The sequence below is a fragment of the Linepithema humile genome, chromosome 6 (genome assembly GCF_040581485.1).
Source record: "Linepithema humile isolate Giens D197 chromosome 6, Lhum_UNIL_v1.0, whole genome shotgun sequence".
Taxonomy (NCBI): Eukaryota; Metazoa; Arthropoda; class Insecta; order Hymenoptera; family Formicidae; genus Linepithema; species Linepithema humile.
Genome location: NC_090133.1, coordinates 7,300,640 through 7,318,231, shown reverse-complemented (window position 1 = coordinate 7,318,231; position 17,592 = coordinate 7,300,640). Strand labels below are relative to the sequence as shown.

At 44.5% G+C, this 17,592-nt stretch overlaps 1 protein-coding gene and 1 long non-coding RNA gene across 7 annotated transcripts in view; one reads left to right on the top strand and one right to left on the bottom strand.

Moving 5' to 3' along the window:
* Positions 1-17,592, top strand: part of LOC105678238 (uncharacterized) — a 279,329-nt gene that overhangs the window by 134,715 nt on the left and 127,022 nt on the right. For 3 of the 6 annotated variants that reach the window (XR_010890926.1, XR_001101679.2, XR_010890925.1), the window contains exon 8: positions 6,700-6,847. The exons of 2 other annotated variants lie outside the window; for them this stretch is intronic. Coding sequence is in view for 1 of the 4 variants with exons in the window: in XM_067357965.1 (XP_067214066.1) it covers positions 6,826-6,847; positions 11,835-11,889 (77 nt within the window). In the remaining 3 variants the exon portion in view is untranslated. Of the gene's footprint in view, positions 1-6,699; positions 6,848-11,834; positions 11,890-17,592 lie in introns of all 6 variants that reach the window. One more of the 6 variants, XM_067357965.1, reaches the window with a different exon arrangement.
* Positions 1-17,592, bottom strand: part of LOC137000662 (uncharacterized) — a 47,815-nt gene that overhangs the window by 4,351 nt on the left and 25,872 nt on the right. The gene's annotated exons all lie outside the window — the stretch shown is intronic.

Sequence of the window (17,592 nt, the reverse complement as noted above, 5' to 3'; positions counted from 1 at the left end):
ACGCGCAGCATGGTGCATCCTCTGGTTATCGAGAAAGCATTCCCTGGACCGTCGTAAACGTTGGTATACAGGGTGTTTCGCCCGCAAAGACCTTTTAGTGTTCCGCCCAATAATCCTTCGAAGATATAGCACCTGTGTGGGTAGTTTGGTCGGTTCTCGATTAAGAACGCCAGAATTCGATACCGATTATCCATACGATACTCTAGATACATTGCACGTCAATTAAAAAGTCTTTCTAAACTAAAAAAATTGCTAATTTTATTTTATTTTATTTTATTTTTAGATAAATCATTTTTAAGTACTAGAATTGTGGGGAAAAATATGAGCAAATATTCTACGTCACAAATTGAAGGTTAAACAGCATATCGACGTTTTCTCTTCATTTTCATTAGATTAATCTCAATCGTACAAACAGAGAAGCATGAGTTTCCTTAGCGATGCAAATGCTTTGCCTCACGCAACATGACGCGTCCTCCTTAACTAAGGATGTATCTAGGATAACAGCTGTAAGATATGCCGCGACTTTCTAAATCGAGCTGCGTCAATTGAAGGGTCCAGCAAAAGTCTCTAACCCACTTTTTGAGAATTTCTCAAAAATAAATCTTGAGGCTGAGAAAACTAAATTTCGTCAACTCTTTTTAAAGATTAATTTCCTCGAGTTAGAAAAATGGGTTAGATCACTGTCACACTACATCTTTTTAGTTTCTCCTTAATCTTTATTCACACGATGTGACTTGCCATGAGAAAGTCATCGATATCTCGCGGAGGGATGAATACGTTCCAATTCTGTTTCAGAGAAGCACAGCCCGTCGGCTAATATCTAGCAAATTCGTATGCACGTTCACGCACGCGTACAATCGGATGCCAAAGAGAAAGAGAGAGAAAGGAGGAGAATCGCGCGTGCAGGAGCAACTCGCGCACTGTTGCCAACGCGATAAAACCAATCACCGAAATAACCGCAGACCACCTCAGCCGGCTTCCCGTCACGGACATGTGGCCCTCGCGAACACACATACATACGCGACGATCCGTATCGATACGACGACCACAGACGGACTCGATACCTATATTCGTATCCATCTCGATCCCCTCTCGTTACGTCATCGTCTCTCTCTCTATATTTCCATCTCTCCCCGTTATTGATTACAGATCTATAGAGAATATTTGTGCACCGAAAAGTTAAACTAAAGTACAACCAAAAATAATTTTAATATAAAATTATTAAATTATGCTTTTAAATTTATTAAGAATTTTAGAAATCAAATTTCAATTATTTAATTGCATAGCGATAAATTTGCATAGCGATAAATTTTACGTGAAAAAAATTCAGCTGTTTTATCAGGAAAGATAAAAGATTTCTACAATATTTAGATTTAGTTTTTAGAGCGTATACATATTTAAATAAACAGAACCACCAAATAGAAAGTAAAACTTGAGAAAATACTATCTTTCCAATATTTATTTATATAATTAAAGAGTATAGACATAATAGATGAATAGCATGAATTTCGTTTAAATTTTTAAAATTATTGCTGAATTTTGTTTCCATCCCTTCGTCATCCTTTCATAGTTCCATCGTCCTCAACCTGGATGTCCGTTAATCCTCCTCCGTTTCCTCCTCTCCCCGTACATATCGTGCGTATACATATACCTACATATGGGAGCTGGAGGCGTGCGTACCTTCGAGCGCTGCGGCTGGCCGACGGTACCGCTAAAGGTTTAATTAGCGAATCGGTTAATCGGATACGTGACTATTAGCGTGAAATCCGTGGCACGAGGACGACCACGGAAAAAGCGCTCTTCGCGCGCGCATAGAATCGTGACTCGTTCATACTTAGGTGCAAGAAAAGACTTGAACGACTCTGGGGATTATCGATTTATTGCACGGCATTCGAATGTTATCCCACGATATACCGTCGGATGTGATGTGATAATGTTACGGTAACAGCTCACTTCAACTTATACGTGAATTACAAAGTATATTACCTCCAAGAGCCAATCATCGAGCCTTTAATATTTTATTACCGGAGAAAGAAATAGCATAGGATCATTAGGTATCGTTAGTACTTAGAAATAATTAATACGTGTGATAGTAATAGAATTCTCCTTACAAATTCTTTTATTAAACCATTGGCTTGCAATCGTTTTTTTTCTAAAAATGCGATCGATGCAGGATCTTTTGTCTGGTCAAAGGCAGGACTAACAGCCAACTGGACTCGTTGACCGACATTTTTGCCATGCATCCGTTGGTAAACCGGAGTTTAAGAGAGCGTAGCGCGCGTGTAACGGCGGCAATTTATGCGCCCGCTAGAATTTATACACACGCGGAGGAGGACGGCGTGAGCGGAGTGAAATAAAAAGAGAGAACAAGAAAAAACGAGAGACGAACGAGAATAAAGGGGATGACCGTTGGACGCGTTTCGCGGCGCTCGCCTCTAACTGCCGCATAAACTCTCGCCCCGAAATCTTAAAATAGTCACAACAATTTATGCGTCCTGCCGCTGTTGCTCCTTCACCCACCGTCTTCCCTCATCTTTCTCTCTGGTTAAGGAAATACTCGTAATTAACTCGCGATTTTAAGTTTGATGCTTGATTTCAGAAATTCATTATTCAGTTTAGCAGAAATAAACGCAGATATAAATTTTTTCCCTAAGTAATTTTAATTAGAGAAGAAATTTTCTTCTCTATTTACAGGGTTTCCATAAAAATATTTTGGTTTGTAATCACGAGATATATTCAGAATAGTTTAGTAGAAAAATTATCGATATGACTATTGGCCTGTACTTGCGTTCAGCGAGTACTTCCACGAAACTAAAACAACCGCGATATTTGCATGAAAACATTTCAACGTTTGCACGATTATCACGCGTTTGTTGCGAACGGTAGTAGCGCCAGTTACCGCGGGATCTCGCCGCGAAAGCAAAGGGTTCTCGCCGGTGCTGTTTTATAATGCATCGCGTTTCCGCGGCGAAAAGTTTCCGCTGGAAACCCACCGCCACCGCCGCGCCAGCGAGCGTCGCGGCGCAACTTCGCGAAAACGCCCGTCCGTGCGGTAGAATTTATGCCGGGTCTAGTTACGATGTTGCTCAAACGCGCGCGGTTCTCGTAATTGTGCGTTCGGCGGCGAAAATGGAGAGATGGAAGTTTCGCCGCGGCAAAATACCGTCGCGATAGAGACTCGCGGAAATTTTCGCGGCACTGATATTTCCGCTGCTGCGCTAATTGTTAATTATCTTCACCCGACGGCGCTTTCGGACTCCCGATGCTAAGAGATACTCGCAAAATACATTTCCTTTCGTTGTGTTACAATTTTTGTACAGTTTTTAATTTTTAATTTTCAAGAATTGACATTGTTCGAATAAATCACGTCATTGCTAAGATATTACATATTGTTCTCAAATGCGATATATTTATTGTATATGTTTTTTCGTAGACTTTTGCACTTATAATATATGTATAATCTATAATGCATTTCCGAAAATAATGATATTTCCAAAATGTCTGAGGCAGTTCCTGTTGTATTTCCGATAAGCATACTTATCACTAGTTGACTCGATGTCTTGCCAACAAATGTAGAAGCTACTCGCGGCTGATATAGAAGAGCTAAGATAGCAAGACAGTATCTTTGACACTCACATCTTGTCCAAAGAGACGTAATCTTTTCAAAAATAAAAAAGAAATAGAAATATTTACTTTGTTTTCTATTACCTTTTTTTTTTGAGTAAAAAAGAACAAAAAGAAAATTTGTATAAGATTATATTATAGAAACAAATGAATTGAAAAGTAAATATATGTTTTTTCTAATATTTTACATCCAAAGTAAGAATGATTAATATCTTTGGCGCAAGGTGTTTGGTGTTATATGGCTGACGATATTAAATGTGGAAGAAATGATATAATATGTTGAAAATTGATAGATCGTTGTTACACACGTCCGCAGGTATCTCGAAAAACGGATAAGTTCCTCGAGTATGGAAATTAAATCGGGATTTCTCTTAGAGAGACCGTATTATATCGCAACGTACATCATTATCAGATTTAATTTTATACGTGCTAGTATGTTACAGGCCGGGCTAAGAGAAAAATCTCGCTCTCGCGTTCTCGACGCCTCAATTATCGTTAGCGCGAGCGACGTCCGGTAATGTAAGTTACGTTATCATACCTTATTACGCGAATGTAGCATAATGCATTACCGCGTCCGCTAACGTTCCGCACTCTCCCGGCATCGCTTCTTCGTATGCAGATGAAACGCAAAATGCGTAAGGTAGAAGCGAAAGGGAGTTATCGTTCGCGCAGGTAAGACGATACTCGCGGCTCGTAGTGAAAAGCTTCGGTCGTTGCGCGTGTTTCCATAAATGAATGTGTTAATTTAGGAAGGCGCTAATTAGATAAAACAAATAAATCCTTTTTGGGAAAATTATTACGCAAATTACTTAATCGCGTTACAACGTTAGAAGGTAACGTTACATTTAATGTTGATTTCAAAAACAATCTTTGAAAAATAAAATGTAAAAACTTATTTACACTCTTGAGCCATGAATCTCTTCTTCGCCTCTTCAAACAATAATATTTAAATAAATGTTCAAAACGCTTTATTACAAATGATATCTATAAGTACAATAACTACAATAATCTCTCAAAAGTCGAACGGTGAGATAACGATTTGTAACGATAAACGATAAACCTTATATATTTTCTTTGTAGATATTCGAACTCGAAACTTGTCTCCGCTCGTTTCGCTCCCCCTATCTCATTGCCGCCAGCGACCCTAGCCCGGACGATAATCCAGTCACAGAGCCACAGGGTATTTTTTTTATCACGCGCCGACTAGGCATCGGTAAAATCCATCATGCTATAAAGTATCACCGTAGAATGATTTCGAAGGAGGGGCTCTTCTGCCTCAAAAGATTTACAGTCGTAATAAAACGGATTCGGTAAAAAGATGAATTGTTTTCGTTACTTTCGACAGACTATCTCTCGTCCGGCGATCCCGATCACCTTGACACGTCGCGGACAGGTAAATCGAAATTATTTATCACGCGCGATCTCTCTCCAGATTCGTTACGTCCGAGTGGATCTTTGCACCAGCCGGTTATATTTTATCCCCCGATGCGGAGAACGACGAGAGAGAAAAGAAAACGCGGCACCGCGTTATTTTCCGCAGGGAAAAGTCACGTAAGAGCCGGGAGGATCCTTCGACTTCCAACAAAAAAAGGGTAGAGGACGGGCGGCAGGGCGGGAGGGACGGACGGGAAACTCGTTCTACCCGAGACCCGAGTCTCTCTCCTTCGGAGCTCTCACGACCAGGGCTACTCCAGTTTCGAGGTTATCCCTAGATAGGGAAAAAATGTCTCGGCCACGGCAGCTGGGTAAAATCGTATCTCCTCCGCCCGTCCGCGCTCGCCCCCGTTTCTATCCTGTACGAGAAGGGGTCGTCCTCGTTGTCGGAGAGTATTGGCCGCCACGAGCAAAAACCTTGGGAGCCGTATGTACGTGAGCACGTGTGTGTATAGCGCGCCACGGCTTTCCGTCTCCACGTATACGTGTCGGGAGGGAAGAGGCGGGAAAGGGAACGAGAGAAAGAGGGCTGAGGGTTGTGAGAGGAGAGAAAGCAGGAGAAAGGTGGAACCCGCGTAGATGGAAGAGAAGAGAGTAGGGGACCCGGAGTGAAAGAGAGACTCGTAGGGAGCCCGGGGGGATGAGAGAGCGTGAGGAAAGCGGACGGAAGGCGGGGGAGGGGAGGGGAGGAGGCAACAGTGGAGAATCGGAGGGAGATGGGAAGCTCTGTGAGACTCGTTCCAGCGCACACAAGCCATCCTATATTACGGAGTCTCACTCTCTATCCTGCCGCGCGTCCTCCCCCCCCCCCCCTTCCCCCTGCCCCGTCCGTCCCCCGAGCCCTCGAGATGAAACCCAACTTCTCTCTGCTACCTCGACTCTCACACTCCTCGCTCACCCTTCAACCTCCCCCGCTCGCCCGTACCGTGCCCTTCCACGCCCGCCCCGCTACGCCATACCCTATGTCGGAGAGTAAGGGAGTCCTTTGGGGTTGAATCGAGGGAGCGGCGAGGGGGCATGTCGGTGCGGAGGAGGTAGAAGGACACGGCCGAGAGAGGAACGTATCCGCGAAGCGTTGTATGTATCGTCGTCGCTATGTACGTATGTGCGCACCGCCCGGTATATGTACCGGTACACGTCGTGCGCTGCGCGCTTACATATATGTATGTGTGTGTGTGTGTGTATGTGTGTGTGTGCGGAGAGGTGTGCGCCGCCGTTGGGCGATATTAATTTCTCTGCGAGGGCTTTCGTCCACCTCTACCTTCCCACACCGCTCGCGACTGTGCGGAACGTTCCCCGCGAACCAACCTACCACCGCCACCCACCGCCCACGCACCCCCGCGAGAGAACACTCCGAGTTGTGACTTTCGGCGGTCATTTCAAACCATCCACTCCCCCCATCTCCGCTCTCCCTTTGCTCGTCCGCCGCTCCTTTCACATCTGTCCCGAGCCTCGTTTGCTCTGGGCGCACTTTTTCTTCTTTGCGACGGTCTTACGTCTGAGCGAACTAGTCATCTAGTATCTGGCATTCGCGAGTAATAATAAAAATAAGCGAAATCATTATTGTTACAATAAATGCAAAGATATTTTTTTTTTTTTTTTTTATTAATTTTAATTTCTTTTTCTTTCTCTTTTTATTAGATGAGATGAAACCATGAATAGCTTTATCAAGGACTTCGTATTTCAAAGTGCTTCGAAGATAGGTTCCGCTTTTAGTTTCCTTCGACCGGATATCCATCTCTACTCAGGTAGCACTTTTCATCGGTGATGACTTCGCCAAACGAAACAGGTATGTTTGCATTTTCCTCGAAAATTTTTCTAGCTTCGGCTTTTATGACGGCAATCCGAAGAATTCCGATGAATGCCCGAAGATACCCATTGACCATTTCAACAATGGAACCGTTATATTTCAGGTTAAAAGTTGAGTGGCCATTTTTTTCCGACATTACCTAAATTTAACTGTCTTCTCTCGCTGCGTAATATTTTGTGGTTTCTTACATATAGAAATATTTTGCGAAAACTTTGTGAGAACATCAAAGTGTTACTATTTCTTTATGCTTTGTGAAGTCACGAATATTTCTATAACGGTACTCGATAGTTAATCATATTTCCCTTCGCCTGTTTAGGATCGTGCAATCGCGCATTACATCGTCCCCTATTGGGCGACTTCACAAAGGATTGCAAAGTTGCGACCGACGATGTTGCGCGGCGCAACGATACCCGGGCGCGCGCTGCCTTTTATTTCATAGATCGGTAGTTACAGCCCGCGGCATTCGCGTGAATTTAATTAAACAAACGGAGTTACGCGCTTACGGCTACATTTCGCAAACAGCAACCTCCGGGAATCGTATCCTCACCTCGGTAACCGGAGGCTAACTATAGGATGAGGTCAATCTTGCGATACGACCCCGAAATAGAACCCGATCGATTGAAACAGATTTGAATATGAACCGTGTTAACACCGACATGAAAATAGAATGTTAACGGTATGCATGTAATTAATGGATTGCAATTGCCACTAATGGTATTGATTACTAATGATCTTTTTACGAAATTGAATATACATATAAGACTGATTCTTATTCGATTTAAAGCAAAAGTAGAACCCGAGCATATAATTCCGGCAATATGAGATATTACAGAAATTACGAAAATATAACTAAAGTAGTCTTTATATTTCGCGCGGCAGTCGGAATAAATCGTATCACTCATATCACGTAGCGGTAAAAGTTCAGTTCACCGAAATTAGATCATTTACTTGTTTGCTGTAATAAATAAGAAGCAATAATTGTATCAAATATTTGACAAAAGCGCCGTGGAAAATCCACAGCGCGCTCGCGTATCTATTACTTTGATCGTTCTACCGTTTAGTGTGTTCCAGTAAATATAACTTTTGACACGGGACCGGATATTTGTTTCGCTCTCCACTTAAGTGATATATTCATCGCGTGCGTCCGGCGGCGAATCGCGGTGGCGACGTGAAAAATACCACCGAAAACAGATCGACCGGATTTAGACCCTTTATATACTCCGCTGTTGCCGCGGCAGGGCAAACGGGAGCGCGCTTTAAAGTTGCACGCCGCACTTAATGTAAATCAATCCGCCGTCAATCTGGCGCGCGAAATCCGCGGTAGCGGAGGAAATTAAATTATTTTCCTATTTAATATGACCGAATGCATTCGTCGCTCCGGCGCGAATAACGATTTTCGCTAGAGGGGAGAAGGGGGAATAAAAAAAACCAGCGTCGCCATCGTCGTCGTCGTCGTCGTCGTCGTCGTCGTCATTCTCGTCCTCGTGAGATGACAGAGCGCCGCGAAATTGAATTATAGCCGACAGATGAGGAGCCAGATTAAGACCCGACCAAGTAGCAGCGTCTTGTCGCGCAGAGTCGAAAAGTGGAGCGCCGTATTCCTTCGCGAGATTCCTTCGCGCCGTCCCCCTGCTTGGTATGGACCGCCGACTCGGCGGAATCCTTTGTGATCTCGTTGAGGACGATCGCACGGGCCATCCTCCGCGAGTCCGACGAGGAGAAAGGTGGGAAGGAGGGGGAGGGGGAGTGGCGAAGAGATCACCGGAGTCTAAAACCCCATGATATAGCCACCCTCATCACGCGCATAAATCACAATAGAGGCGGAAAGTGGCGTGGAGAACTTCTCAAGCAGGGATATGTTCTCGGTGTAGTTCTCCGCCATCCACCCTCTCTCCCCGGCCGACCGCCTCGCGTTTCTCGATCTTTGCCAGTATTCCCGGCTTCTTCTTCTGCTTCTTCTTCTTCTTCTTCTTCTTCCCACTCCCTGCTACTCCTCCTATCCCCGGCCCCGCGTCTTTCCTGACCCAGCTAGTCATCCTTTTTACACGACCCGTACGACTCCCTCGCCAAGTTCTGGCGAAACAGTGACACCGCGCTGGAACTGTCACTTGATTTATCATAGCATTTTATATACGCGAATCGTGTAGAATCGCGCACAGACGAAAACAGCAATTTCGGTGCGATTGCGTGAAAAAAAAAAAATGGAAAAACGATTGTAATTAGGATGTGATCTAAAAGTGACGCGCGAGAGAAACGGAGTGGTAACACGATGTAAGTTTCACGATACGGACTTGGCGTTACACGTGAGGGAAATGGAAAATTTTTATGAGAGCCCTTTGCAGAAAATTTTCTATCTCCTGTAGAGATAAGCCGCTGTACGTTAACGGATTTAATACAATGCGATATACGTGTTTGCGATACACGGATACGTACATGCGTTTGTGCACCTGTATTTATATATATATATATATATATATATATATATATATATATATATATATATATATATATATATGTATACGTTTATCTTTATATACCGCGTGGAGTTTATAAACCTAAGAGCAGGGTATATGTGTATATACGTCAGACTCTCTCACACATCGACACATGTGTGTGTATATATATATATATATATATATGTGGGACGGCGGGGAGACGCACGGAGGGGACAAATATAGGGGTGGAAAGACCGAACGTCGTCCTTTATACCTTAGGTGGTCCCCGTGGATCCTAGCTGAGTCCTCCTTTCGTATCTTTACTCCCATTTCATCTCCTGCCACCCCACCGAGACCCCAAGCCGCCCTTATTCTCTCCACTAGCCTTTGCCGTGCGCTCTTTCCTCGGATCGAGTCTCTTAGGTTGGGTTCTTGCTCACCTCCACCCTCCTCCCACTCTTCCTCGTCCCTCTTTCCTTTTTTCCCTGACCACCCCTCCGAATCGCCCGAGGCAAAAAACCTTCCAGCCTTCCACGAAGGGGTAGCGGCGACGACGAAGGGGAGTGTCACACCGCTGCCGGATGAAGGTAGACAGTTATCTTTCAGAAAAAAGAAAGAGAGAAAAAGAAAGAGAGAGAGAGTTTGGTCATGATTTTTGTCACCACTCTGAGAATCAATAAAATTTTATGATGCCTCCATGGAGCCTTAGGATCTAATAAACTAAAGTGACATGAGTAAAATTATTGTGAATTATTTGTATAAAATATTATACTTTCTGTTAAAAACAGCATTCTTCTGAAGAAATCATTCAGCGAAAATCACGAACAGTATACTGTTATATATATATATATATATATATATATATATCCTATAGGAGCTAAGAATATTTCTTATTTTTAAAAATAGACTAGTGAATGTTCTAAAACAGAGATATAATAAATGAATGAAGCGGTAAGCAATATCCAACCGATAATAAGATGAAATAACGATTTTCACATTTAATGCTAGCTTAAGTAATATGATAATACCTTAATGTCATTAAATCTCGCATATTAAATCTCGATTGAAAACAAAATTAAATCTCTAGAAGAATTATCTTAGAATTGCTAGAATCATTTTATTTGCTTTGAAATTCCTAATCAAACTATTCTTTGTATCCTAGATTATTTATAAATATAGATATTCTGAGTGAATTAGAGATTCTAAAAATTATTCTGTCAAAAAGCAAAAAGCGACTCATGATTCAGAAGAATGCAAAGGAAAAATATATGCAATTGAAAACACTACAACGACGGCTGATACAGAAAGATATTTCGTGAACTTTTGACCAACGATCATTCAAGCTTTACAGAAAGCTGAATTTCAATCACGTTGGCAAGTTTTCTATATCCTGCAATGGTACATCATTTTCTCATTGTGAACAAGATACACTTTTTCTTCACTTATTTAGTGAAATTAATTTCTTTAAGATTCTAACAATACTAACAATTTTATGTACATTAATATAAATAATTTTGGCTGTTGCAATTATGATGAGAAAATCATTATTACGATCTTTATTCGATTTAAATTATTTCTGCAAAATTTTTTAAATAAATTAAATAAAAGTACAAAAAAGTTAAAAAATCAAATGGTAAGAGACAAAGGATAAAAAAAAAATGTATATTGAATTTTTGCAAATACATATATTTCTATAGAAAACCCGGACTTTATGTTTAGTCCAACAAAAGTTTATGTTTAATCTCATGTTTTATTCGGATAGATTGCGCACTTAGGTATTACGCGCAATCCATACGACTTCCTTCGATGCGGAAAATGTTCAACAATCATGTGACACGTCGTTCATTGACGGTTTAACCTTATGATTAATTTCATAAATGTGCCGAGGGAGAGATTCAATCGCGCGCGCAAACACACAGATATAAAATTTTTCAACGGATCTTAGTTTTCGGACAGTATCGTTCCGCGAGGTTCGTTGTCTTCCTCACACACTACATAACTAATTTCCAGAATGTAAGAAATAAGGACAATGGGATCAACCAAGTACAATGCTAGATGACTGAGCGGTGGTTTCTTCGAGGTAACACGTTGAGATTAAACGTTTCCTTTGTTCGTTTCGAACCCGAGTCGCCCGTCCGGTCGGTCTTATACCCCTTTGTCCTCTAGTGTCTTTTTGCAAGAAGTCCCTCCTTCCAACCTGACCGTCCTTCTCCCTCACTCTTTCTCTCTCTTTCTGCCGACGTCTCTTTTTGTCGGCCTCTCTTTCGCTCGCCCCATCTCCGTCTCCCTCTCTCCCCCTCCCTTCTATTTTCCTCCGGCTTCCTTCCACAGCAGACCCTTAGGTAATGCCATCGTGGCTGCCACCCTGGACACCACCAAGTCCCCCACAATTCCGATCTCCACCCTTCGTAGACCGAAACTCGCATCCCGGCTTCCACCCAGCCAACGCGCATCCCCGCTCGCCCCGCCGCGTTCTCCTTCTCTCTTCTCGCATTCTCCGTACTCTGTTACTATCAACCTCCTTCTCTCAGCAGGAACGATGGAACAACGTCGGGGCGCTGCGCGGAGGGGCGCTTGGGCGGAAGGGTAAGTTTCTTGTTAGGGTCCAGACTCACTGGCGACTCCTAAGTTGCTGTAGGCATGTGCTTCGTGGGGCGGAAGAGGGGCGTCGGGGCAGAACGGGAAGGAGCAGCCGAGGAGGACGATGTGGGAGCGAACGGTAGAGTTGCCGAGGTAGGAGCAGGGACCGTGGGGGGAAGAGGAGGGAAACGGATGAACGGAGAGGTAGCGAAGGGTGCAAACAACCGTGGCCAGGCAAACAAACCGATGGACCCGAAACCTCGTCGTGATTCGGATTGTTTGAAGATTAAATCAGCCTCGAACTACGACCGAGTTCGACCACTTGAACCGCGATGGACACCCGCGTACGACGAGAACAACGACGAGCGGCGAGGATCTCGTCGGAAAGATTTCCAGCCGGTGGAGATTCACCTGATCCGCCGCGTAACCTACCAATCGCTTCTAATGCCCCGATGTTGCGACGGAATCGGGATAGGCGACTTGATAAATGGTTACTCGGTGGAACGTCGTAGAAACGACTAATCGGCGTGTCAATAAATCGCTATATATCTTCTCGTCGCGTGACTTTTATACGTGATAATCAAAAGGTTTAAAAAGATCTGTCATCGTATCGATTCCGCGGCAAAGAAGTATTATTTAAAACCCGTGGCATTTAGTTTAAAAGTTTTAAAATTAGTACATCTCTGCTTCTCATTGAAATTAATGGATGTTTAAACATTGAAGTGTTGCATATTACTTCTAAAAAATAAATGGCTTTTATACTATAAACACATTACTATATAATTATGTATATACATATATATTTAAAGATGTATGTAATATACTATTATAAACCATCGCGTATATAAATATATAATTCAATAATATTACTTGGTAAATTGCGATTACAGAATTTATTTAACATATTTAATTACTTAATTTTAATATTTCAGCAAGATTTCTTCAGTTCTAAATAATCACAATCGACATCTATCACACTTCTAGAAAAAAATGAATTTAATAACTTTTAACTTGTTTTGCATGAGATTGCTGTTCAAACATCATTTTTTAAAATTCAAACTACTATTCGTAAACATTAATCGATTGCTACCAGCGGCTATTTCTCGCAGTCGGTTACGGTGTTGCGGAACGGTAATAGAGAAGGTGGATGGAAAAATCGATCGTTCTTCGGTGAAACGACGCGAACCCTGAACTCGGCCAGCAGTCGCACAGCCGCGGATCGAAAGCCCGTTCGATCGTTCGCTCGCTCATTCGCACGGCCTAGACTCTGACAGCACGAGAGCGAGGTGAATGTTCTTCGCTCGCCAGCGCACCGCGGCCGGCGTACGTATACGGCCGGACATTATTTAATAATGCATTACTACGTACATTAACGCGATACAGCGGCCATACGTGGCGGTGTCTAGATACATCCTCGCGCGCCCACGAGCACCGCGCTATAGCGCGTATGTTCCGCTCCGTGCGCGCGCGCGCGCGCGCGTGTGTGTGTGTGTGTGCAATAGCGTGCTCGCATACACGGACACCTTCCATCCCTGTACACCTTTCAGCGTGGTGACGAGCGAAAGAGGGGTAGCTATGGGGAACCAACCCCTTCCCTTTTCATTCTCCGTTCTTCTCACCTTCTCGCTCTTTCTCGAGCCCTTTACTGTTATCTTTCTCTCTTTCCCCCCTTTGTCCCTCCATCTCTCTTTCCCGTTCACTCCTCTGTCGTGTGGTGTGCCGCTTCACGTACACGTATCCACGGACACACACCCACACATTCACACCCGATACACGCATGCGGTACGCGTTTCTAGTGGGCTGTATATTTCAGGACTGCGGGCATAGTTACAGTGCACCGTGCAATATGCACACCGTGGAGGGTGCGGACTGTAGCGCTCGAAGCCTCCGAGTGCAACGTGCTAGGGCGCACAGAGAGAGAGAGAGAGAGAGCGCGAGAGAGAAAGAGAGACAGAGAGAGAGAGAGAGAGAGAGAGAGAGAGAGGAGCGGAGGGAGGGAGGGAGGGAGGGAGAGAGAAAGGGTGGACAGAGGGAGAGATGGCCGCATGGGCGAGCGGGGCGGGGGAAGGTGGGTTTAGAGCGAGGTGCAGTGGACAGCGTGGTGGACTAACTGGGGCTCGTGTTACGGGGCCGCACATCGGCGAACTTAGCGTACCTATATGCCTGCCAGCAGAGAAACGCGGCAGGGTGCAAGGCCGGTAGAGAGAGAAAGGGACGTGGCGCGGTCGGCCAAGCGAGCGAGATAGGGCGTAGGAGAGAGCGCGGCAGTCGGACAAAGGTTGCACAGGGGGAGCGGGAACAAAGGGAGAGGGAGTACACTCTAACCAAAATGTTAATTATTTAACTAGCAGGTAGCTCGGCTAACGAGTTGAGTATACGGGCCGGAGCCGAGGTGCGTCCGCACGGATCACACACGTGACTCGGAAACGGTGGCGAGGCTTTGGCTGCGTCCAATTACCGGTGCCGGAAAAGCCGGTCTAGATGAAAGAAAAAAAAAAGAAAAGTGCTTAGAACTGCGTAAAAATAATATTCCCGCTCTAAGAAAACGCGGTTTATTTCGTTCCTTCACATCCGAATTCCTCTCGTCGGAAGAGAAACTTTCAAAGTTCCGTCATTTGCTGGTATACAAAGCGAAAGAACGATCTAAAATGAACTTTAAATAGCATTGCGTAAAAAAAAAAAGCGCAATTTAGAACGCGAGTAGTGATATTTTTTTTAAATGGGTCACAATTGAATTGTTTTCCCCTTTTACCTGCTATGCAAAAAAAAAAAAAAACAAGAAACAAATGCACGCTACCTTCAATTTACGAGGATCAATGAAGGGTCGGCGATGCGATTATTTATCGGCGCGTTAACGGACGGTAAGCCGCATGGCCGGCGCTTCAATCGCGGTCTTTGTCATAAAAAAATCACGCGATAACATGTATATCAACTCACGATGCTGTGGATAAATAATACGATAACATGATTGTCTCGTTCAGCGATGCCGCCCCGTGGCGCTCTTCAGCCTGCCAACCCTCTTTCCATCCCGTTCTTCCGTATGCCTGACTGCCGCGCTGCCGGCTTGTAAAAGCGTTACTGTGACTAAAGAGGAGGCGAGACAGAGAAAGAGAAAGAAAGGGGAAGAGAGAGAGAGAGAGAAAGAGAGAGAGAGAGAGAGAGAGAGAGAGAGAGAAAGAGAAAGAGAAAGAGAGGGAAGTTACCCCCTTGAGCGAAAATGGGGTAAATCGAGATGAGGGCCGGGAAATTAGTGCGTGGACGATTTTATTAGAGCGTCGGCGTGTAATGAAGATTTTATGAGCGTCGCTCAATTATTGGTTATTTAACATCTCTGCACCTCTCGCGGTGGAAGGAGGTGGAGATGTCGAGAGGGAACGAGGAGGGTGAGGGTCGACGCCTATCCCCGCGCCGGATTCATAATTGTTTTGCGCCATCGAAAGAGAAGGAGGGAGAGAGGGAGAGGGAGAGAGAGAGAGAGAGAGAGAGCCCGAACGTCCGCCGATAGGATCTCTCCCGATACCGCCGAATACCTAATTACCACGAATCGCGCGCCGAAGGGTCGCCATTCATCAGATAGCGCCAATCGGTCCTTATGGAAATTAGAGAGGAGAACCGAAACATACACACCGCAGATCCCACGAATCCCACCCTATACCCATTTTCAGATCCCTTTCGTGTTACTGATCCTCCTGTGGAGCGAAGGGAAAATGAAGGAAATTAGAAATTCATTTCAGTGCGCGAGAACGTTCCTAGAACGCGCGCCGGCCACTAAAAATTCAACGACGGACCCTCTTATAAAGGATAATAGGAATTAGAAGTATTACACGGCTCGCGCGGACGTACGCCATAGATGCCATAGCTCACGCCACACGTAAATTCCATTAAGAGGATTTAATAAACAGATAAAAATGGGTTTTGCGCGATAGATCGTGACAATTAAAGAGCTTAAACGAAGTAGATAAGTCGGTGAAAGCACGAAAATCTTTCTAATTGTTGATTACGTATCTACACACATAAGGTGCACATATTTAATTTCGAAACTATCATGTGACAAAGGCTGCTGTCGGCAGCAAGAGAGATATTCTTTCAAATTCCATTATGGAGATTCCATTTTGAGAGAAAGCATTCCAGTTCACTATCTTCAAAGAGCTAGACTCCATCTTAGAGGGAGTTTATAATGTCTTTCAACCTCCTAAAGGTTAATATCTCGCCGTCCACGCTGGACGGAAAGTTCTTGCCGGAAGTTGCGGATTCTTAAAGGCTCGACTGCGAGTATCGACTGTGCGGCGTAGCCGAGTTCTCGATGCTGTCGACCGCACTCTCCAGCTATCCGGCCTCATCGCGCTGATGTCCTTGAAGGTACCCTGGCGGAAGTTGAATCGTGTGTAAACGAGAGAGAGGGAGATAATGTGAGGAAGAGAGAGACAGAAAGAGAGGATAGAGACGACAGATCCATGATACTGTGAACCAAGTTGAGAGCGACTATTTCGCTTCTCTCTCTCTCTCTCTCTCTCTCTGCTGCTCTTTCATTTTCGCTGTCTATCTGTCTCTCTTGGGTTCTCCAACCCGCGCAACCCTCTAACAGCCCCCGCAGCATAGGAGTGGTGCGAGGGGTGAACACGAGGGTGTTTGAGATGGGCTGAACGGGGGTGAAGGCCTGCAAAGCCATAGTGTGTGTGCGTACGTGTGTCTATACGTATATACATGTACATATATCCATAGTGTGTAGATATATATATATATATATATATATATATATATATATATATATATATCTGTAGTATATAGATATACCTGCTCTGCCCTCCAGTACCGGAAACAGCTCCGTTCCAAGCTCAACCAACGCAATGGTAGCCAACATGGCGAATCCAGCGGTGCTCATATTTTCCGGACGGGTCGCTTTGCCGGCGTCCGCTACCGCGAACGGACGACCCCGTGAACTTTACCGGTCGTATGCAACGGTTAGAGCGGAAGCTGGATGCATATGCATCGCCTACCGCCGCTGTTGTACTTCGGTGTTAAACGTCCGCCCGAAGGACAACGTGTCACCGCCACCAAAAGATCGACGATGACGCGGAGGTCGCGCCGGTTCCTCTTCCGTTCTCCAAGCATTATGCAACTCTACATATCGATTTCGACATTGTTCGAGAGAAATCAATGCCTTGTTCACTCCAAAGTAACCTAGTTAAGTTGTATAGCTATTTAAATAAAAAAAGAGTTCAAAGAAAGCAAAATTATACTTGCTAGTGATATTCATGGTTTTAAAATACATATATTTGAATACATGTAATCGATTCTGCATTCTGCGATCACTATTGTTGTTCGACTATTTTTAACTCTCGACCGATTACATTTTGAGGTACCATGCGAAGCCATGAAATGACTTTGAAACTGCGCTCGTTACCTTGGAGTTACCGCGTCGCAGTCGGAGCGCGCAAGAGGACACCGGTATATCGATTTTACATGCAACAGATACACGGCATATTAATTATAATCTTATTTCGCGTCACGTGAGCGTATTAGCCACCGCGAGCTCTCCCAGCGGGTCCATTCTCGCTCGCGCCAACAATTCGATTAAGATCGAAAAGTTGAATTGCGATGACCCAATTCGCGCGACAAAGCGCGCGCCCTTTTTAATCCGGCCGAGAGCGGCGCGGTGCTGCGAAGATATTTCACGTATGTACGCGAGGCGTGTGCGACAATGTACGT